The 23720-nt window shown below is 42.4% G+C and overlaps 1 protein-coding gene across 8 annotated transcripts in view; it reads right to left on the bottom strand.

Annotated features, from left to right (window-relative positions):
* The window catches only part of PFKFB4 (6-phosphofructo-2-kinase/fructose-2,6-biphosphatase 4), a 110564-nt gene that overhangs the window by 46582 nt on the left and 40262 nt on the right, over positions 1-23720 (bottom strand). The window contains exons 1-3 of one of the 8 annotated variants that reach the window (XM_034775319.1): positions 22186-22203; positions 5072-5141; positions 4662-4778 (exon numbers count right to left, since the gene is read on the bottom strand). In XM_034775319.1, the coding sequence (XP_034631210.1) occupies positions 4662-4778; positions 5072-5075 (121 nt within the window). In that variant the 5' untranslated portion in view covers positions 5076-5141; positions 22186-22203. Of the gene's footprint in view, positions 1-4661; positions 4779-5071; positions 5142-18700; positions 19003-22185; positions 22285-23720 lie in introns of those variants that run through there. The other 7 variants (XM_034775320.1, XM_034775317.1, XM_034775313.1 and 4 more) reach the window with 7 other exon arrangements.

Raw genomic sequence — 23720 nt, 5'->3', positions numbered from 1 at the left:
CCGAGCTACCCCGGCATCCTCCTCCCAGAGGCTGGGCGCAGATCAGGCAGAGAAAGAAAAGGACACGGGACAAGATGTTCTCAGAACTTATGGTCTGTTCCCGAGCCGAGGCGGCACAGCAGACCCAGTGGAGGGAGAACATGTCACAATACCAGCGATCACACAGCGAACAGGAGGACAGGTGGTGGCAGGAAGACCAGCAGGCGACTCAAACGCTGCTTGGACTAATGAGGGACCAAACGGATACGCTCCGGCACCTTGTAGATGTTCTTCAGGACCGGAGGCAGGAAGACAGAGCCCCGCTGCATTCTATCGCTAACCACCCTCCCCCGCCACAAAGTCCCATCCCACCCTCACCCAAAGTCCCAAGAAGGAGGGGCGGCAGGGGCCGTGAAAACAGTCACTCCACCCCTGCAGACTGCTCAAGTAACAGAAGGCTCTCATTCCCAAAGATTTGATAAGTCCTTTCCTTCCCTCCAAATGCACCTCACCCAAGCCCCTGTCCCAGTTTCATCCCCTAAGTGTGTAGTTCTTAATAAAAAATATGTTTCTGTTAATTACTGTTTCCGTCATGTTCTTTTAGAGGACAGTGTGTTTGAAGGGGGGGGAAAGGGGGTTGGTAATTGGAAAGCACAGTCACCTTTACCAGGGTACAGACACAGGGGCAGGTTCAGCAGAAGGTCACACACACATTGCAGTCACTAGGCACACTGGTCAGTCTGGGAGGTGGTTTTCATGTTCTGTGGGGGGGGGGGAGGGCTATGTGAGTTTGTGGCAGGGGAGGGCGGTTACAGAACTTATGCAGCAGTCCTTAGCCTGGATGACAGAGCCACGCAGCAGGGGATCTGTAACCGCCCTCCCCCGCCACAAAGTCACATAGCCCCCACACACAGAGTCCCGAAAAGGAGGGGTGGCAGGCTCCGTTGAAACAACCAGTCCACCACTGCGAACCGCTCTAGGAGCAGGAGCCTGTCATTCCTCGAGTTTAGAAGCATCCTTTCCATCACTACACCCGCTTCCCACCAGTCTGCGTCCCAGTTTCAACCCTTTACCACGAAATCCTTAATAAAGAAAATGGTGTTAATGAACAAAGTTTCATTTATTTTATTTTTAAAGGTGTGTTGGAATGGGGGGAAGGGAGTTGGTAACTGGAGAGGATAGTCAACATTTACTGTGTAAAGAAACGGGGGCAGGTTTAGCTTCTGTTTAAAAAAACGTAATAGTCACAGGTTACCCTGGTCACTCTGGAACCTAGCTTTCAAAGCTTCCCGGATGCACTGCGCGTCCCGCTGGACTCTTCTAATTGCCCGGGTGTCTGGTTGGGCATAATCAGCAGCCAGGCGATTTGCCTCAACCTCCCACCCCGCCATAAACGTCTCCCCCTTGCTCTCACACAGATTGTGGAGCACACAGCAAGCTGCAATAACAATGGGGATATTGGTTTCGCTGAGATCAGAGCGAGTCAGTAAGCTTCTCCATCTCCCCTTCAGATGTCCAAAAGCACACTCCACCACTATTCTGCACTTGCTCAGCCGGTAGTTGAAGAGTTCTTTTTCACTGTCCAGGGCGCCTGTATAGGGCTTCATGAGCCAGGGCATTAGCGGGTAGGCTGGGTCGCCAAGGATCATTATAGGCATCTCCACATCCCCAACAGTTATTTTGTGGTCCGGGAAGTAAATACCTTCCTGTAGCCATCTAAACAGACCAGAGTTCCTGAAAACGCGAGCGTCATGAACCTTGCCCGGCCATCCGACATTGATGTTGGTAAAACATCCCCTATGGTCCACCAGTGCTTGCAGCACCATTGAAAAGTAGCCCTTTCAGTTAATGTACTGGCTGGCCTGGTGGTCCGGTCCCAGGATAGGGATGTGAGTTCCATCTATAGCCCCACCGCAGTTTGGGAATCCCATTGCAGCGAAGCCATCTATGAACACCTGCATGTTTCCCAGGATCACTGCCTTTGAGAGCAGTTGCTCAACGATTGCGTTGGCTACTTGCATCACAGCAACCCCCATGGTAGATTTGCCCACTCCAAACTGATTCGCGACTGACCGGTAGCTGTCTGGCGTTGCAAGCTTCCAGAGGGCTATGGCCACTCGCTTCTGGATAGTCAGGGCTGCTCGCATCCGGGTGTCATTGCGCTTCAGGGCAGGGGACAGCAACTCACAAAGCTCCAGGAACGTTCCCTTACGCATCTGAAAGTTTCACAGCAACTGTGATTCATCCCAGACCTGCAGCACTATGCGGTCCCACCAATCCGTGCTTGTTTCCCGGGCCCAAAATCGCCGTTCCACAGCATCAACATGACCCATTGCCACCATGATGTCCACGGCGTGGGGTCACGTGCTTTGTGAGAGGTCTGTGCCCCTCTCGGACTTAATGTCCTCACCACGCTGCCACAGCCTCCTCGCCCGATTTCGCAGCATCTGCCTCTGAAAAAGGTGGATGATAAGGTGCGAGATGTTGACAACGGCCATAACTGCAGCGATGATCGCAGCGGGCTCCATGCTCGCGGTGCTGTGGCGTCCTCGCTGTCACTCACCAGAAAAGTGCACGAACTGATTGCCCGCCGGCGCTTCCACGGAGGGAGGGCGGGAGTGAGGGTTGAATGACGACAGTTACCCAAAACCACCCTCGACACATTTTTTGCCCCAGCAGGCATTGGAGGCTTGACCTAGAATTCCAATGGGCAGCGGGGACTGCGGGAACTATGGGATAGCTACCCACAGTGCCCCGCTTCCAATGTCTACGCTTGCCCCGTTAGTGTGGACTCACAAAGTCGAATTACTGTCCTAGTGTGGATACACATGTTCGACTTTGTAATATCGGTTCCACAAATTCGCTTTAAGTAAAAATCGAACTACTCTCGTAGTGTACACATACCCTTAGGCTACATCTACACTACGGGGGGGGTCGATTTAAGATACGCAAATTCAGCTACACAAATAGCGTAGCTGAATTCGACGTATCGCAGCCGACTTACCCCGCTGTAGGGACGGCGGCAAAATCGACCTCTGCGGCTTCCAGTCGACGGCGCTTACTCCCACCTCCGCTGGTGGAGTAAGAGCGTCGATTCGGGGATCGATTGTCGCATCCCGACGGGACGCAATAAATCGATCCCTGAGAGGTCGATTTCTACCCGCCGATTCAGGCGGGTAGTGTAAACCCAGCCTTAGATACCTTTTTTTTTTTTTTTAAATTTTAATAAAAGTCAATTTGCCCCATCATCTGAATAGGAGATGTCAACAGGTGGCACAGCCTTCTAAGTTATTTTTCTTAATGTGCAAGCAAGTTTTGACTCTGTGGGGATGTTAATTTTGGTTAGAAGAAGCTTCAGGGGGAAGAGAGAGAGAGGAAACTGTGTGAGCAGCAGGAGAATTTGCTCTCTGCCTTGGGCTCTGATTAGGAAAATTTCTTGACATAGAGCTCCTCCCTGAGAACTAGACAGCAGTGTTGGCCTGAGTTTCCTGTAAGAAGGCAATGGCCTGCATGACTGTCTCATTTCATGACTGCTGCATGTGTTTACAAAAAGCAGGTTACACTTTAAAAGGTATCCTGAATCTGAATCAGTGATTTCTCCTCCACTGGAAACCAAAGTGCAAGGCCCTGGATTTTTGCTACCACTCGTCAGAGAGGACACTGGTGTCAGAACTGACAACAATATTTTGGAAATATTATATATACACCCCACTGTTCCACAAGAACACTGAGCATCTACCACCTACGAATAAGCTATATATCATTTCCAGAATCATCTACCCAATGCAAATAATGTTAGAGATTTATAAAATTATAAATAAATTATTTTAAAAGTCCAATCCTAAATTTAATAGGAAGGGTTTGACAAAGTCAAATGGCAGTCTAAATTCAGCCCAGAACACATTTTCCATATTTCATTTTTTTTCCCTTCAAAACCAGTTAAGAAATGAGTGTCTGATCTCAATATACGCATCAGAAGTTTGACCTTTCACATTAACTATGTTGTTTAACTGCATTATAGGTAGATATCTATAGTATTTATATGTCCCCCCCACCCCATTACTGTAGTAACATTCTGAGTCTTCACACTTAGTAATGGGTTGGTTAAGTATTCCAAACTTTAGATGTTTAGTCATCTCTAAAGATTCAGAGTCCCTGCCACTCCACAAATAAACTATAACTTTATTTTTACTTAGTGCCTTTATTCGGGACTCTCTAAGTGCTTTACCAACATTACCCAGTGAGCAACAATGAGATAGATACTATTACATCCATTTTATGTAATAAAGATAAAGAGTAGCACAGAGAAATTAAGAGATTTCCTCAAAGGTCACATAGGAAGGCAATGGTAAAGTTAGGAACTGATTCCAGGAGTGCTAACTTAGACCCCTCCAGTAAACAAAATCTCTTCTCAGATACCAAAACAAGTTAGTCAACTGTAAGAGTCAGTACATGGAAGATAAATGCAGAGAGTTCATTCAGGAATCTGTCTAGAAAAAGGGGAAAACTGATCAGACAAAACAGCTGATATACAGAATGAAATTTAAATGGAATAAAGAAATAAGTATACACCGAATGAAGGACATTGACAAGAGGGTAAGAAGAAACAACAGGGAAATATATTAAAAAAAGCTAACAGTCCCAAAAGAAACCTTGTGATGTAAACAAAAGCAGAACAAAACCTTTTGTAGGCACTCCAATCCAGTTTAAGTAGCGTGTCAGTTTCTTGGAGATGTATGTTTTCCCTCTGGCTGGGAGGCCCACCATGACAATCAGTGTAGGACAATTGGTCATACAGACTGAAAGAAAAAGAAATGTTTACAATTAACATGATGCCAAGCAAAGGCTCAAGTAAAAGCAGGAAATTATGGCGTGTAAGCCCCTAAGGAAGTGGCTGATCAGACAGGTCATGCACTCAGTGATTATTCCATTACAGCATTCCATTTACACCACTTTCAAAGTTTTCCCTAGCAAGTGCAGTGCAACTGGACTCTGTTCTAATTTGTGCACAGCTTTAGCAAAGTGAGTCAGTGGAAGCAGTTCAACACTGGACATTTATCTGTGCTATGTGGATAACAAACAATAAACTTACACATCTGCACTCATTAAAAAACAACAGGGGTGGGTGTGATGAAGCCTTCTACTTCAGTTCTGCATTTACACTGAAAGGACACAGATGTTTGTCTCATTTTTAAAACTTTCAATTTTTAATGTCTTCTTAAAATGCAAGTTTTCAGTCCTATTAATCATCTCCTTTCCTGTTTTTCAAGTGGAGATTAAACAAACATGACTGCTGCTGTTTAATACATCATGGAGTTCCCTATCATACCAAAACAGCACTCTCTTGTTCTTTCCAAACACTATTGATGTCACCACAGCTCTAGAAACAGTGCTTCTGTTAACTACTGTTGTCCAGCCAACAGAGGATAAGATAATAAAACATCACCACAACTATAATTCTCAATATATATGCTTAAAATTAGACAATTTCATGAAATTATACTTTAAAACAAGTTAAATTTGGGGTTTGAAAACCTTAGCAGTATTCCTTTCAAATGGCAAGTGTTTCAAATACTTTAAGTGGTAAAACAGTATGGATTCAACTACCTTCCTTTAATCCATCATGGCTACAAATGAAACTTTATAGTACAAGGCTGCCTAAAAGGAAAGAACATATGTAAATAGTCCATGGCCTTTATAACAATGAAAAACAAACAGCCTAACAAAATAGATAGTTTTTTCCCCCTGACTTAATTCAGACATTAATTTCCTCTCTCTATAGCACTTTCACTATAGTGCTTCCCCGCTCCTGCTCCTCCCTCCCAGAAAGTCCTAAGCACCGCCAAACAGCTGTTTAGCAGCACTTAGGATTTTCTGTGAGGGAGGGGGAGGAGTGGAGACTGCTCCTCCCCATCCCTCCCAGAACTCTGCGCTTAGGACTTTCTGGGAGGGAGGGGCAGGAGCGGGAAAGCCCTGCATCTCCGCTCCTCCCCATCCCTCCCAGAAAGTCCTAAGCGCCAAACAGCTGTTTAGTGGCGCTTAGGATTTTCTGGGAGGGAGGGGGAGGAGTGGAGACACAGCGCTTCCCCGCTTCTGCCCCTCCCTCCCAGAAAGTCCTAAGCGCTGCCAAACAGCTGTTTGGCGGTGGGGGAAGAGCTGGGAGGGGAGGGAGAGGCGGAGAAGCAGAACTTGTGCAATGCTCCCTTGTAAAGTCGGTGCTCTTCCACAAAATCTTAGAAGCAGGCAGCCAAACGACGTTATAAGGGAGCATTGCACAACTTTAAACAAACATGTTCCCTAATTGAGCAGAGACATAACACTGAAACAACGTTAAGTGAGACAATGTTAAATGAGTTACTGTACTGTATCAAGCAAAGGTTGCAGAAAGCAAACTATTTTTCCAGGAAAATGGATGAATCAGAATAGAAATTTAAACTCCTTTTAGATTGTATAAAAACAACAAGGAGTCTGGTAGCAACTTAAAGACTAACAGATTTATTTGGGCATAAGCTTTCGTGGGTAAAATGTTGCATCTGAAGAAATGAGGTTTTTACCCACGAAAACTTATGCCCAAATAAATCTGTTAGTCTTTAAGGTGCCACCAGACTCCTTGTTATTTTTGTAGATACAGACGAACACGGCTACCCCCTGATACTTTAGATTGTTTGTGATTCTAAGACTCCAGAAAGACACTGGTAAAAACCTTGCAGCTACCAAACCAAGCAGTACTGTCTGTGTACGGACTTTGACATTCTTGTCAAGCCAGGACCATAATGTCTTCTGGTACATTTTTCCTCTCTCTCAATTCTGCGAACCATAATTCCAAATAGCAAGGAGGGGGGATACAAGAAGTTTGTGGAATGGAAGAAGTATGGTATTTATTCTCCTGTCAGCTTTTCTCACAAGCTCCCTGAAAAATCCCAGATGCGAGACATCATTGCTAGGAAAAATCGAAGTGACCCTAGAATGTCCAAGAGATGCATCATTATTTACATCTTGCAGATTTCATTTGAAATACTCAATTCGAATTTTGAACAGTTATCCAGAGAAAGCACTGGAATACAAGTTGTAGAAACTGACAATAAGCAATTGATTTGTATCCAACTGATGTGCTGAGAAAGCTCAGAATGCTGCTTCGCTCAACATACTCTATACGGGGCCTGTGTAAACCAAAAAGATTTTTTACTTTCTGAACAGAATTTCCAGACTTTAACATGAGATGTATGGCTAACATATACGATTTCAAAATTATTCTTACAATAAATACTGACATTTGCCTAGGGTGAGCAATGCAGATTCAACCTTCTTTCCACAGCAGTCATTTCACGGAACACTTACAAAGACTTGTAATATGGCATTACAATGGGACACCACTTTCCATATTGCTGAACTAGCACAGATTCCTATGCCACATCTACACAAGCACAAGCATGCCAAGCTAGGGTGTAAATCAACAGCGCTCCAGCATACTGTGCACTCTCCATGGGAACCCTGCTGAAGCACACTAAAAGTTCCCTAGTTTGAAAATGAACTTGGGAACTTCTAGTGTACATCTGCAGGGTACCCATGGGCAGTTAGTGCACAGCATGCTGGAACGCTGTACATTTACATCCCAGCTTGTCACACAGCATGTGCTCATGTAAATATGCCCCTAGTCTTCATGTTGCAGACCTACGGACTGTTCAGAACCATGCAGCACTATTACCTCTTTTAGATAATGTAATTCATTGACAAACATATGAATTGCCATTCTGATTAGACCAATGGCCCACATACCTCAGCGTCCCATCACAAACTAGTGCTAGATTCCATAGAAGAAGCTGTAAAACCCACATCCATTATGCAGCATGTCCATGAGGGACATTTCTTCCGAATGCCACGGAGCTAGTGGCCAGGTTATATTCAGAAATACATGGGCTGATAGCCCTTACACATTTTATTCCATAACTGTGAAGAGCAGTAGCATAAATATGACTAATGTTTTTTTGTCTAACTATGCTTAAGACGGAGAATAACTCCCATAAGTACAATTTCACAAGGCTCCCTTTATTAGGAACCTATGCTCCTACTGTTTAATATATGTACCGAATCTGGTGCTCTAATCACCATAGGCACAATTCTTTGGATATGTCACCCTACTATTAAAAAGCCAAGGGAATAATTTGCTGGTCCCAATTACAACAGCAGCCCTGATTCCCACTCTCACTAAATACTTCAGTTATAAATGCCAAGTTGGTTGGGGGGATGCCTTCCATCTACAAAGAGACTGGTACCAATAAGCGACAGCTACTACATATGCAAGGGAAGAGGAACAAAACTAAATTCAGCCTTAGCCTTTAAGGCACTATAATCTCTAGTACTGTGTATTTACTTAACTCCACAGTCCTGCAACTAATACTGTAACTAACCTTAGAGGAAATACTCTATTACACTTGAAATATTTCGGTAGTAAGGTAGCTTGAAGACAGATGTGCCCTCAGCAAGGACTAGCCACCTGGGAAGTTTAAACTTCTGAAGTTCAGACATTTGAGTTCAGCAGGAACAAATAAAGCTTTTTACTTTTTCTCCCTGCAACAATCACCTAACCAAAAAACGGGTACACTATTTTTCCTCATTAGTTTCCGGGGGGGGGGGGGGGGGGGGGGGGGGGAGGGGGGGGGAGAGGAGTCACATTTGGCTGAGACCAAGTATTAAATGTCAGAAAAAATGGGAGAACTTTTTGGGAAGTTTCAAATATACAGAAAAAGGAGATAGCAGAAGTTTTCACATAATCTTAACTATAGATTTCTCTCCTGACAAAGTACAACACATGTACAGAAACATTACTGTATGTATTCATTTAGTTCATAGCATGGAAAGTGCCAGTGTCCCAAGGGCTAAGGTGATGCAGCTTAAGAAATTCCACCATGCCAATGTAAACTGCCGAAAAATGTAAACCCTTTTTTTAAAAATAACTGAAACTTCCCTATTTTCACATCTCCCTGTGAACAATGCCACTTAGTACTGGAAGCTGAGCTTTGTTCCCTTCTCCATTTCCTGACAACTAGATGAGATCTTCCCCCCTTGGGCTTTAACGTCTTTCAATTTAATTAAGAGACAAGAAATAAAAAAATTGATCTAATTAGTCTAGATGGCCTGTGCTCTTTAATTATTAGTGCACCCAACGAAAAGGAGGGAGGAAAGAGGGATAGGAAAAGGATAACTGTTATAAAACCTCAAACTATAAAATTATGTTTACAACGCAAAATGTTTAAAGAGGAAATTGTAATACTACCACTAAAACATAGTGCAAGCATTACTTTAATACTATGGCAGTGATTAGCAGAATTGCCTCCAATGCATTCAGGGTCTACAATAATTCTTGCTTCCCAAAAGAAAAATACTACAAGAGTATTCTTAATAGAAACTGACATTTCAAGAACACTGTAATACCTTACTATATTCACTACCATGCACAATGGCAAAGGGAATCTGGACTGCTACAATCCAGGACTTCATGACTGTATTGCATACTTTACTCACTCTTGTTTTAGAAATATATGTAATGCATGCAAGCAAATAAGATTTTTTTTAACCAAATAGTCATAAGCTTATAAAAGTAACCACATCAAGAAAAGTATTGTGTATTCACCCTGTCAAATCATTTTCCTATTACCAAGCAACAGACAGAAATTGTCATATGGCCACAAGTTATAACACAATTGGGAAAAACAAATATAGTTTGTTATCCTGATGAAAATGTGACTATGTGAAATAGCATTGTTCATACCAACCTGTCACTCTATAGCAAATTTTTCATTTTAGATTCCATATGAATTTTGAAAAAGGAAAGGAAATAGGTTCCCCACAATAAAGTAAAGTTAGGATTGTCTAGTAGCCTTTTAAAAGTAATAGTGAGCACAAAGGAGTTAAAATTATTAACTTCTAAAGACTGAGAAAAAACAAGTGATGTTTTTATTTCCTCCTACTTGCACTATTTCACAATAGATGTTCACATGCTGTGTCAATGTTTTGAAATCAGACCGGAATATTTAACAAGTGAACTTGTGAAACTTATGTCTTAACTTATTTTTAAGTTTACATACTGCCTAAAAATTATGTTTCACTTATGTGAGTGAAAATGTCCCTCCCCTTCCACATACTTAAAACTGATGAATAAATTTCTCATTTCTATTTGGTACTTAAATCAACTTTTATGGTCAGCAGAAGTATTAGGGTATCACCCAAAGCACACTGAAGACAAAAAGAACCTTTCCATTAACTTCAATGGGCTTTGTATCAAGCCCTTAGTCTCTGAAATTAAAGCACTATTTAGCTCTTAGATAGGCCCACACCATCCTCTCTGACTAGAATAGACAGAGGGCTGAAAATACCTCCCTCCCAAATAAGACTGTTCTACATATTGTGTCCCATCCTATGTCCTGTCAAATTTAAATATTTTTGTTTCGGTGTTTTGCAAAAGCATACGGCTAATGCAGTGCTCGTTTTGCAAAAGCATGTTGATCTTGAAGACAAAGAAGAGCACAGCAGTAACCCTGGCCTGATTCTCCTCCAACAACAGATAGCAGCTACATCTCTAACTAAGTGCTTAGAAAAGCAATTCAAAACTAGGAGTGCCCTACGGGTTGGAAGATGAGCCAGTGATGCAGCAAATTTTATAAAATTGTACATACACATGTTGAAGTAACATCCATTTATGTTAATTCTGCCCAGCATTTCTAATGTATTACTTTGTCTTTGAAGCCATCCAGTTTCATTACCAGGACATTGAATGATAGGGTTACACTATGCTGCTCCTTCTCCTACCTTTCTCCCTCTCCCTTACCTATAGCAGCTTTCCCACCCTCAATTCTTTCCAGTCAGCACAGATACACACCTATGATGCATATCCTGACAACTTCACTCAGCCCCATCTGTCTCTCCGATTGTCACCTTCTCTCCTCTCTTTGTCTCCACTGTCTACTCCTGCTGCCAAGGCAGATTTCCCCTCCTATCTAGCTTCTGCCCTTTTCATTTCAACGAAAGTATCTTGACCAAGGAGACTAACAAACTAGTGAGGGGATGGAGCACTGCTCTGCCCTTGTTCTAGATCCATATGCAGTATTTACACGGATGATTGTGGTCATCCTCCTTCTTGCCTCTGGTTCTCCCCTTGCTTTACTGATCTGCTTGCTTTACAGATTTATGCTCCTTATCTGTGGAAGCCTCTCAGGGTTCATGTGTGTGTTCTCTCCCTTTCATATCAAGTTCAATTACCACCTTCATGTAGGTGATTCCTAATTTACCTCTGCTCTCAAACTGGTCTTACATTTCCAACTCTTTGTCAGATATCTATCTCCTGGACATCCCAAACACACGATATGCGATACGGAGCATCCTTGTTCACAATTCCTTTCCACGGCCTCTCTTTTCTGCCAGCATTGACTAATCCAGTACCCTCCTGGAACCAGCCTTGTAATCTTGGTATGATTTTCAATGCACCCATTCACATTCCTGTTCTTCTCAAATCCTGCTGCTTTTCCCTGTAAGACATCTTCCCTATCCCCGATGCTAAACTGCTCATCTAAAGTCACAGATTTACAGTTTATTACAGGTTTATTACAATAATCTGTAACTCACTAATCATCCCTTTTTGTCTTATAACTACAGGAGTGTTAATGGGCCACTTCACCTTGAACTGTCCCTTAGAATATGTGCTAACTACTTATGCTAAACTATCTGTTCAATCTTGTATTTAGCTGTGACACTCTCAGTACCTTTCCCAGACCTGAAAAAGAGCTCTGTGTAGCTCTAGTCTAAAGCTTGTATCTCTCACCAACAGAAGTTGGTCCAATAAAGGAAATTACCACACCAACCTTGCCTCATCTTGGTCATCTAACATTTTATTACTGTAACCTTCCCTTCTCTGAGTTATCTGCCTTTCACTACTTTCTTTCCTCTCTTCTCATCTATCCAAAATACTGTTGTAGTCGTCATCTTCTACAGCTGCTCTGCCCACCATCGTCCCCTTTTCCCCATTTAAGCCCCTTCATCGTGTTATACAGATAACTGTATCTAAAGGCCCTACAAGCTCTTAAAGTAAGCTCTCCAGGGCAGTGATCATGTCTGTCTTTATATTTTTGAAAGTGACCTAGTTTTACAGTGCTATATGAATCTCAAATTAAAAAAAAAAAAAAAAAAAAAGTTACTCAACTTGTCAAATTCTATTTTTAAGAATAACTGATGTATACAGTTCCAGGAAAAACAGTTCCAGGAAAAACTATTTTAATTGCAGGAAACGTGGCCTTTATTTTTCACCTTTGTTCTACAATCTTCCCTCTCCCCCCCAAAAAAGTATTTAGTTTTGGTATATTTCACTGTTCTCAATTAAATCTCAGGCTTAGATTTGATTCCTAGATGCACAGAACTTAAAGCAACCCAACAGCTGAACCTGAAAGTAGCTTTGATCTAGGCCATTATAGACATACCCAGTTGCACCCAAATAACCAGTTATAGAATGCTTTCAAGACAGACTACTGTAAAAGTTACGGGGGGGATGTAAATAAAATTGACACTTAGCTGACTTTTAGTGAGTTTTATTCCCTTACTTCAGCTACAGTGTCATTTTGAACAATTTATTTTCACTTTACCTTAGTGAAGTCAATACACTTTTTAAAAGCCCTATATTTTCACACCAAGCTGTCTCAGATGGTACTTTGTTGTGCTTTTTACTAGTCCAAAATTATACAGATTTACTCCTGTTGGATTATCATGGTCAAGGCAGAATCTAAAAATATTAGTGTTTCATGTGTTTTAATTGTTTACTGAGATACCTAATATGGTTTCTTCCAACTCAGATAAGATCACTAAAGGTAACTGCATCCATGGAATCCACTAAGTATTATCCAGTCTCAAAGTTAAAGAAAGTCCAATTAACCACAGGTATGCCATTGGAAGAGCCGAGCTACTTTTGAAATATATCAGGAAACAAACAGAAAGACAAGGAAAAGATAAACAGAAAATAATACAAGTAATTTAAAGGGACATTATCAAGACAAAAGAACTAAATCCTTACCTCTTAACTGCCACTTTAGATCAATTCAATTGAACATACTTTAAAAAAACAAAAAGTTTCCTTTCACCATTTATCTTGCTTTCTCTTCTTGCATTCTAAATAGCTTAGCCAATACCACCACACTGTTTGTAACCTTGATGTGTTAATCACCAGCTTTTGACACCCTTTCTCTGAATCATTTACTAACAAAGCCATGTGCCAACCATGCTGGTGTACAAACAACAGCCTCACTATTTACCCCCTATACATAATGAGTGTATTCTATAAAAATCTGGGGAGGGATCCCATCCACACACACAGCAGTACTATACTGTGTGAGCACAAAAATTTGGGAGGAAGGAGGACTGGGCAGTTACACAGACATAGTTATAGTATCCTGCCTACACCGTAAAACACCTGATTTACAGCCTGTTTACAGGAAAACAATCCCTGTTTCTGTCAAAGATGGTGGGATGCATATAACACTCAGCATTATAGTTCCTAACAGAGTATTAACAATGTTGCATGTAGACATAGATTACATTTAGACTCAGCTAAATCACTTACTAGTTTCAACTAAAACCCACTTCACTGCAGCAGTCCACACAAGAGATCCACTTCCTGGACACTACAGTGCTAATAAGCGACCGTCACATAAACACTACCCTATACCGGAAACCTATTGACCGCTATATTTGTCTACATGCCTCCAGCTTTCATCCAGACCACATCACACAATACACTGTCTACAGCCAAGCTCTAAGATACAACCGCATTTGCTCCAATCTCTGAGACGAACACCTACAAGATCTCTATCAAGCGTTCTTGAAACTACAATACCCACCTGCTGAAGTGAAGAAACAGATTGACAGAACCAGAAGAATACCTAGAAGTCACCTACTCCAGGACAGGCCCAACAAAGAAAATAACAGAACGCCACTAGCCATCACCTTCAGCCCCCAACTAAAACCTCTCCAGCGCATCATCAAGGATCTATAACCTATCCTGAAGGATGATCCCTCACTCTCACAGATCTTGGGAGACAGGCCAATCCTCACTTACAGACAGCCCCACAACCTGAAGCAAATATTCACCAGCAACCACACACCACACAACAAAAACACTAACCCAGGAACCTATCCTTGCAACAAAGCCTGTTGCCAACTCTGTCCACATATCTATTCAAGGGACACCATCATAGGATCTAATCACATCAGCCACACCATCAGAGGCTTGTTCACCTACACATATACCAAAGTGACATATGCCATCATGTGCCAGCAATGCCCCTCTGCCATGTACATTGGCCAAACTGGACGTTCTCTATGCAAAAGAATAAATGGACACAAAACAGATGTCAAGATTATAACATTCAAAAACCAGTCGGAGAACACTTCCATCTCCCTGGTCTCTCAATTACAGACCTAAAAGTTGCAATTCTCCAACAACAACAAAACTTCAAAAATAGACTCCAACGAGAAACTGCAGAATTGGAATTAATTTGCAAAATGGACACCATTAAATTAGGCTTGAATAAAGACTGGGAGTGGATGGGTCATTACACAAAGTAAAAACTATTTTCTAATGCTAATTTTTCCCCTATTGTTACTCACACCTTCTTGTCAACTGTTGGAAATGGGCCATCCTGATTATCACTACAAATGTTTTTTTATTCCTGCTGATAATAGACCACCTTAATTGATTAGTCTTGTTAGAGTTGGTATGACAACACCCATTTTTTCATGCTCTCTGTGTGTATATATCATCCTACTGTATTTTCCACTGCATGCATCTGATGAAGTGGGTTTTAGCCCATGAAAGCTTATGCTCAAATAAATTTGTTAGTCTCTAAGGTGCCACAAGTACTCCTCGTTCTTTTTGCTGATACAGACTAACATGGCTACCACTGTGAAACCTGTTACTAGTTTCAGACTCTGTTAAAAAACTAATGTAGACAGGAGCTAAAATAAACTAGTTAGTTTCATTTTCTGGTTCTGTGCCCCAGTACAGCATAAGCTTGGAGCTTACAACAATTAAAGGAGTGAAAGTTTTCATTGCAAACATACATTTTTTAAATTAATATAAACATGTATATGCATAATTAGGATTTATACTTATTTTTAAAAATAAAACCTTAAATCAGTTAAAAAAATAATACTGTAACAAACATAAAAGGTAAAAAAGGTAGGCCAATCTGGAAAAATGTGCATGAGCAGAAGAAAATATTTTAAGAATTCAAATTTATTTTTATATTATCTAATGCTCTGCTGAAAAGGCTTCTCTATTTAAATAGATCTTGCCTGCGGAAGAGTTACAGAACTTTACCAAGAAACAGAACAGTCTAATAACAACAATTAAAAGTCTAAGCTGGTTACTTGTTATTTATTACCATCAGAAGCCACTTATTTTTGTTTGAGAAGATTCATGCAGATAATCCATTCACCGATTTCTAATACACATTTCCACTGTGTACATGAAATTTTAGTTTCTTCAGGCCTTCTTTTTCAGAAGCACTTTACCTATCTAAAAGCTGCCACTGTAACAAATTATCATCTATTGAAAACAGATACAAGTTTGGCTGAAGTAACTGTAAGTCTTCCAAAGTGTTTTTTGCAGTAGCAACTGATATTTAAGTGGTTTTCCATTTTTTCCATATTCTATTGCTCTTACACAATTTTTTTTAATTGAGTGATTTATTTCATATGCAAAAATTAGTTTCATAGTCTATCTTTAGGAGCATTTTTTAATGGATGGACCAAAGTGATACTTTAGATCAGTAGTCCCCAACCTTTTCTGTGGGGCGGGCGCCGGACGACTAGCCGCCAAGGACCGTGGCCGCCGGACACGCAGCCACTGAAATGCCGCCATGAAGCGGCAACGTCAAGAGGCGTCGCTGCCAAAATGCCGCCATGAAGCAGCGTCATCAAGAGGCGTCACCGCCAAAATGCCGCCGAAATTCGGTGGCATTTCGACGGTAGCGCTTCTTGACATTGCCGCTTCATGGTGGCATTTCGGCATCTGCTTGTCCGGCAGCCAAGAGGCGGGCGCACATGGATGCCCCGGCGGGTGCCGCAGCGCCCGCGGGCACCGCATTGGGGACCCCTGCTTTAGATCACGTAAACATGATCGTGGGTATTTGCCTTAAAAGACCACAATAACTGCAGTCCATCCACTACTGAATTCAGTACTATTGAAACCACTTGGCCCAATAAGGTTATCATGATTTAAGCGTGGTAGGGTTTTAATTAAATTGAGACAAACGTTTCTGTGATGAAATCGCTTACAAAATTGACTACAACGTTACAAAACCTGAAACCATAAGTCCTAATGCCCAATAACTTGGTTGGCTATACCTCAAAAAAAAATAAAAATCTATTAAGTGACAGAACAGATGTCCTAGTTAAACATTTCATTTTAAAAAATTAACTAATTTAGAATCATCTAAAAGCACCTGAAACATGTAGTTAAATTCCTTAGGCCAAAATTAGCTTTGGCACAATGAGGTGCAACTCCATTAACTTCATACAATCAGATCTGCTTATACCAGGTCTGAGTTTAGCCCATTGTTTTAAGACATCTTGCAGTTAAAACAAATAAATGAACAAAACCATGTCAGGTGAAAATGTACGCTCTTTTTATTTAACAGATCTGTTTTTGATGCAAATAAATCCTCCACGCAGCCTTAGCTACAGCTTTGTAAAAAACGATAAATCCTGTGCTGAGCTAGAAATGATTTATGATACGGCAATACAATGAGTAAGTTAAACAGAAAGGAACGAAAAGGGAAACCAAAAGGATTTACTGCAGTCCAGCAGAAAGGGGAAAGGGTTTCATGTGAGAGGAAGGTCCTTTTACCATTTATGATCCTGTCTCAGGGCTATTGAGATCCACTAGTCGCTATAAGAATATTAATTTTCTTAACACCTTAACTTTACTTGGTTAATATGAAGTGAAAGAGACCAACACCACTAAAGTGCCTTTCCAGCCAGCATTCTTTACAGTATTTGTGGAAGAGTGACTTCACAGGGTTTTCTGTATGTTTTAAATACAAACTATTTAGATCTGGCCTATATTATTAAAACTACCTCACTGTAACATGGTAGTACCATGTATGGTTCAGTCTTCCAAGTGTAGATGGAACCAAACCAAATTTTAATTGAGTTACCAAGTCATGCTGCAGAAGACACATGAAGTTCAAATTTACGGCAAGGTTCTGGACTGCAGTTTGGTCCCATCTACATAAGATCAATAGTTGACAAGGACTATCATGTTGTAACCAAGTCCCACAACACACTAGTTTTTCTAGTATAGATGGGACCTTAGTGCGAGCTGGAGAATTCCGAAGCCAACCAAATGTTCTTAAAATGTAAAAGGCACGAGACATTTCTGTCATTCAGACTTATTTACTGATTCTATAAGCACTAGCGTAGCAAAAAGTGCGAAGTACAAGAGGTTCTAAGCAATTCAGATAGGGCTTTACTCAAAGGGCAAGTTGTATTTCCCTTCAGACTCCAGATTTCTACCTCAAACCTCACAACTTCACCTCAAGGAAATATCCATACCACAGAACAGAGAGAACATCCAGATGAATCACCTTATGCTTCCTAAAAAGAAAAATTACAGGAATCAGAGATTTTTCTCCATTTCCCAATGTGCCAAGTGTAGCTTACAATAAAAAACTTGAAGATCATGCCACGCTGTTCCTCACCATCAAAATTATACCCCCCTCCCAGCTCTTGCAATGTCTCCCAGTCCATACATTTTAACTCCTGCTCTGCCTCCACTGCCAAATCCCTTGCCCAAAACAACTCCTGTGTTGTCCCCCTTCCCCAAGCACCTAACCCACGCTAGCCCTATGGCCCAAACACTCGTCCCCCAATCTCATCTTCGGCGCAGGTCTTGTTCTGCCCCTCAATTCCACCACCTCACCTCTTCCATGCATCTTCTCCACCAAGTCCTTTGCAACTCCCATGACCCACCAATTCCATCTCTATCTATTACCACCTCACCAGCATTGCCCCAACTCCACATTTGTTCGAGACACTGTTGTCCCCTCCCCCCGATTTGTCCCCTAAACATGACCTCCTCCACTGCCTCTTATTTCGAGTCACATCTTGCACAGTCTCCCTCTATTTTGCCCCCCTAAAAAACTTGCACTTCTCCCCCAAGGTCTCTCAGTCCCTGTTACAATATATAGCAGTACAGGATGTACGGTATTTTACACATTTACATCCCCCTTAGTATCAGAGGGGTAGCCGTGTTAGTCGGAATATGTAAAAAGCAACAGAGGGTCCTGTGGCACCTTTAAGACTAACAGAAGTATTGGGAGCATAAGCTTTCCTGGGTAAGAACCTCACTTCTTCAGATGCAAGTGAAGAAGTGAGGTTCTTACCCACGAAAGCTTGTGCTCCCAATACTTCTGTTAGTCTTAAAGGTGCCACAGGACCCTCTGTTGCTTTTTACACCCCCCTTAGATAAGCTGTTCCCTCTCCTGCCTTTCTGCAGCATACAACCCGCACTATACCTCCCCCAGACTATCCTGCTGGCCCAATCCCCTATCCATCTGCTGAACCCTCAACCCCTTTGTGTCTCCTGCTCAGCTCCCCCAACCCCTTTGTGTCTTCTGTTCCTAGTTATAACGCAGCTCGCCCACTTCCCCCTGCGGATCCTGTCCCCCCAAGTGCTCACCCCCGCGCTGGGCGCTGTGCTTGGCCGGGAGCCCGTTGTTGTAGGGTTCCCAGATCTTCTGCAGCGGGTTCTGCGTGAGCTCCCGGGCCGGCGACGCCGCCATCCTTGCATGGGGCCCCGATCCACCGGCAGTAGTAGCAGCGGCTGCTGGGGAAAAGCCGGGCGCTCTGCAGCGGCAGCCGGCGGAGTGTAGCTGCAGCTCCGCCTCCTCGGCCCACCGAGGCCCGGAACAAGGAGACGAGGAGGGACTGAACAAACGCGCCCCCAGCGCCGGACTCGAACAGCGCAGGGAAGGCGAGGGAGCACCGTACAACACCCCGCCCCGGAGCCTTGCACCAGGGAGGGGCGGCTAGCTCCCAAGTCCCCACAAGCCGGGGCTACCCACCGACGCACAGGAGGCGGAGGGGCGGGAAGCGCCCTACTGGCCGTCCATTCAGTCCGCATGCCTCTGGGAGGGACCGGAGGCCGAGAGAAACCAGAGTTCTTTGTTGCGGCACTTACAATGGTTCCAAGTGAGCAGCGAATAGTTTGAGGCCAACATTCAAACCCTCTAAAAAAACGGTCTTAATCATATAGCAACCCCCCCCTTTTTTTAAATATATCATTGGGTCAAACAAACAAAAATAAATAAATCAAACCTATTGCTCAACCTACAGAAGCGTCAGTATCTTTTGCAATCCTTTTGCAGCTTACTACTTCCCATGGCTGTGCTAAAATCACTTACGTTGGTTAACCATATAAATAAATAAATACTTTAAAAAACAGAGACTGTACAGGAATCTCTAATTTTACTTCAGGTTTACAGGCTGACAATGTGTCTACACTAGGGGTCGACAAAACTACATCTATGTAGTCAACTCAGTGCAGTTTTCCGTAATATAAGGAAGCCTTGGGAAATTGTTGGAGCTTAATTGTACACCGCCTAAACTGTTGGCTGAATTTGACCAGACAGCATCCCCATTACGCTATATAATAGGGGTTGGCAACCTTTGGCACGCAGCTCGCCAGGGTAAGCATCCTGGCAGGCCAAGCATCCTGGCAGGCCGGGCCGGTTTGTTTACCTGCTGCGTCCGCAGGTTCAGCCGATTGCGGCTCCCACTGGCCGCGGTTCGCCGCTCCAGGCCAATGGGGGCAGCGGGAAGCAGCGCGGGCTGAGGGATGTGCTGGCCACCGCTTCCCACTGCCCCCATTGGCCGGGGACAGTGAACCGCAGCCAGTAGGAGCTGTGATCGGCCGAACCTGCGGACGCGGCAGGTAAACAAACTGGCCCGCCAGGGTGCTTACCCTGGCAAGCCGTGTGCCAAAGGTTGCTGACCCCTGCTATATAAATTTGACCAGAGTGTGTCTATACAGCTATATATATTTCTGCAGTTTGCAGGGGAAACTCTCTGCAAAGATTTCCAAGGTAGGTACTCCACACTTTCTGAACAATCAAGCTTCTTAAACATGTCTCAAACTGGACATCCAGAAATGGAGGCACTGAAAACCTCTAGTCCCTTTAAAAAAAAGTAGGCAATATTTTTTTTTTAAATCAGTTTTTGTACCTTGGGTAAGAGAGGCAGGAGCAAGTACTTATTCCAGGGCTAGTCAAGAGCTAATTCTCCACCACAATTTTTTACATTGATTACTCTGGTGAGGATACAAGTCTGTTAGCCTTTCTTGCTTGCATCTGTTCTGGAAAATGAGCCAGGTTTGAACCTCTATTCCAAACATGCCTCTTCTGCCATGAGCTACCCCTGTACTGTAAATGACCTTTACTGCTGGCATAAAGAGGACAAGTCTTATTTAATTCCTGATGCACAAGGAGATGGCAACCACACTTTGCTCTTTTCTGGAGCAGTTTGGCCTGTCTATATCAACTGCCAAACATTGATTGGCCATAGTTATATCAGATACGCCCCCCCCTTAAAAAGAGTCCAACTGCTTATTTTCGAGGACTCCACAGTTTCTTTTCGCAGCTCGCAAACAAGGATTCAACATGACCCCTTTAGCAACTGGGATTTATTCTAAGATTAAATGGCCAATTTAAAAAAATATTTGCATACACCTTTCTGCTTGCTTCTGAGGGAGTAATATATTTCAATTCACTGCATATGAAATTTGATTCTAGGCAGGAGGCTTTTGTTACAGTTTAATGCTCCTTATTACTCCATTATCACAGCCTCATGCTGTCCTGAGGCTAATCTGGGCTGAAGAGGCAATACATATAATAAATTTTTATGTATCATCTTTCATCCAAACCTCCACACACAATACCCAAAGGAAAAGAAGTCTTGAACACTAAAGCATAGGTGCTGGAAATAGGGGTGCTGTTGCACCCTCTGGCTTGAAGTGGTTTCCATTATATACAGCATTTACAGTTTGGTTCAATGGCTCTCAGCACCCCCACTGTACAAATTGTTCCAGCACCCTTGCACTAATGGGATAAAGATACGAACACAAAATTACTTTCTGTACCCTAAATAATAATATGGTAATTTGTAGTTACACGGCAGACAGTACTCAATTAAAAAATAAGATTGCATTGTATTGCAGCCATTAACAATACACAAAATGTTATACACAAACCCGGGGAAGTGTTCTCCTTTTCTGCAGATGGACTTGTTGTAAGCAAGTGCAATCAAACTCTGTTAGACTACATACCTCAGAATATTCTTTAAAACCATATTAAAAATACTGCACATCTGCAGTATACAATACTAAAACAGTAATGAAGATATTTCTTATCCATATTTCTTCAAATATGTGAATGTCATCTTCTGCACTAAAAGCTAAAACCATGCCAAGAGGTTAGTCTTTAAAAGGGACATTACACACTTAAGGGTTTTAATACAGGTTGTTTTCATAAAACTTTACATTTTGGGTAAAATTTAAGGTCCCACAATTGGGCACAAAATCAAGCGAATACAGTTGTTTTCAAACAAACATATATCAAGGTTCTTGTACTGTACTGGTGCTAATCACCCTAGTACCCAAGCATCTTCAGCATTTGAAACTTAAATATTTCGAACAATTTAGGACCCGACAGTGAATCTGAATATAAACAAAAGTTAAGCTAATTTCATTGTCCAAACTGAGAAAAATTCTACAAAGTAAATAAGACACATTCAAAATTCTTTCACTTATAATAATCTACATTCAATAAAATGCATTAAATATTCATTAAATCATTTTAACCTTTTCTATTTCCAATAAGTGTTCAAATGTTATGAGACTGACTTAAAAATTATGAGATTTAAAAATAAAAATAAATGGTGGGCCCTTTTTATTTGCCTTTAGGGGTTTTGAGCCTTTAGGGGTTATGTTTTCAAGCTTTTCTTCATAACCACAAAGGCTGGAAACTTACTTTTTAAAATGAAAGCTGAGATTCACACATAACCACAAAACTGGTGTTGTACGAAAAACACTATATATCACAAGACCCATGATACAACTGCAAGAGTTGGCAATGCTGCATATTTCTTTTCTCTCTCCTTAGCACTTACATTTGCTTGGTTTCTCTCTCCCCTTCCATCTCATTTCCCCTCCTCTTGTTTAGTGTTCAGTGTTTCCCTGCAGGTCCATCGCATTCAATATCTTGTCTATCCAGTAGACTTGATAGCAATGGGAGAATGAGTTAAAATATGTCACAAGAGTCAAGAAACTTAAAGCTGAGCAAGTGAGAGAGAAATGAATTTTTATACTGCTCAAAACTCTTAATTTATTTGTTAATAGCAATTTAATTCCAGTGAGTAATCAACATTTTGGAAAAAATATACATCTTTGTGAAAGATTCAGCACCTCACCCCTTCAACTGATGTGCAAAATCTCACAATACACATCCTCCAAAACTGACAAATAGTCCTCCAGTAAAGCCAAGCATGTCCAGGTTTGACATTCCTGATATCTACAAAACTAAAATAAGCAGAAATAATATTTTTACTTACAAATAAAAACCACACCTGCTTTTCAGGCCTTCTTGACACTTAAAAGTATGAAATAGCAAAGAGTCAATTTCTCCCCCAGTTCTTTGCAATTCATCTCTGAAAACTGACTACGGAAAAGAAACACCTTCCCCTCAGCAGATTTGCTCCACACATGCATCCAGAGAAACAGCTTGTTTTAGTGACAAAGGGCTAGATTTACAAAGGTATATTTAGATGACTAAAGATGCACGTAGGTGAGTGCACTTTTGAAAACCCCAGCAGGCACCTATCGGAATCTTTAGTCACCTACATTTGTAAATGGAGCAATTTTAGATTGCTTTTGGCATTCACAGAGCAGGTGCATAGGTAGACCATCGCTTTTGGGCTCATGAAACAGGCACTGGATGGTGGGATCATATCATTATGCAGGTGTGGGATGAAGAGCAGTGGCTACAGAACTTTCAGATGTGGAAAGCCACCTTCCTGGATCTGTGCACAGAGCTCGCCCCAGATCTGTGGCACAAGGACAGCAGAGAAGCATGTAGCAATTGCTATGTGAAAGCTGGCAACTCCAGACTACTACCGGTCAGTTATGAATGAATTTGGAGTGGGGAAATCGACCGTTGGGGCTGTGTTAATGCAAATTTGCAGGGCAATAAATCACATCTTGCTACGAAGGACTGTGACGCTGGGAAATGTGCGTGAAATAGTGGACGGCTTTGCAGAAATGGGTTTCCCTAACTGTGGAAGGGTGATAGATGGCACACACATTCCAAATTTTGGCACCAGATCACCTTGCAATGCAGTACATCAACAGGAAGAGGTATTTCTCCATGGTGTTGCAGGCACTTGTGGATCACTGTGGGTGTTTCACTGACATCAACATGACGTGCTCTGGGAAGGCGCAAAATGCATGCATCTTCAGGAACACCGGCCTCAGAGGTGAAAGTAAGCTGGTACAGCATACCGACAAGAGCCAGTACACCGTGCCGGACTGGACCGGCTTCCGTGGCGGTGATTTAAAGGGCCCGGTGCTCCTGCCGCTGTGGGGAGCCCCGGGCCCTTTAAAATACCACCGGAGCTCCGGCAGCCAGGCTCAGACGGGGATTTAAAGG

The sequence above is a fragment of the Trachemys scripta genome, chromosome 7 (genome assembly GCF_013100865.1).
Source record: "Trachemys scripta elegans isolate TJP31775 chromosome 7, CAS_Tse_1.0, whole genome shotgun sequence".
In the NCBI taxonomy this organism is placed as follows: Eukaryota; Metazoa; Chordata; order Testudines; family Emydidae; genus Trachemys; species Trachemys scripta.
Note: the sequence above shows the minus strand (reverse complement) of the source record. Positions and strands in the feature narration are given on the sequence as shown.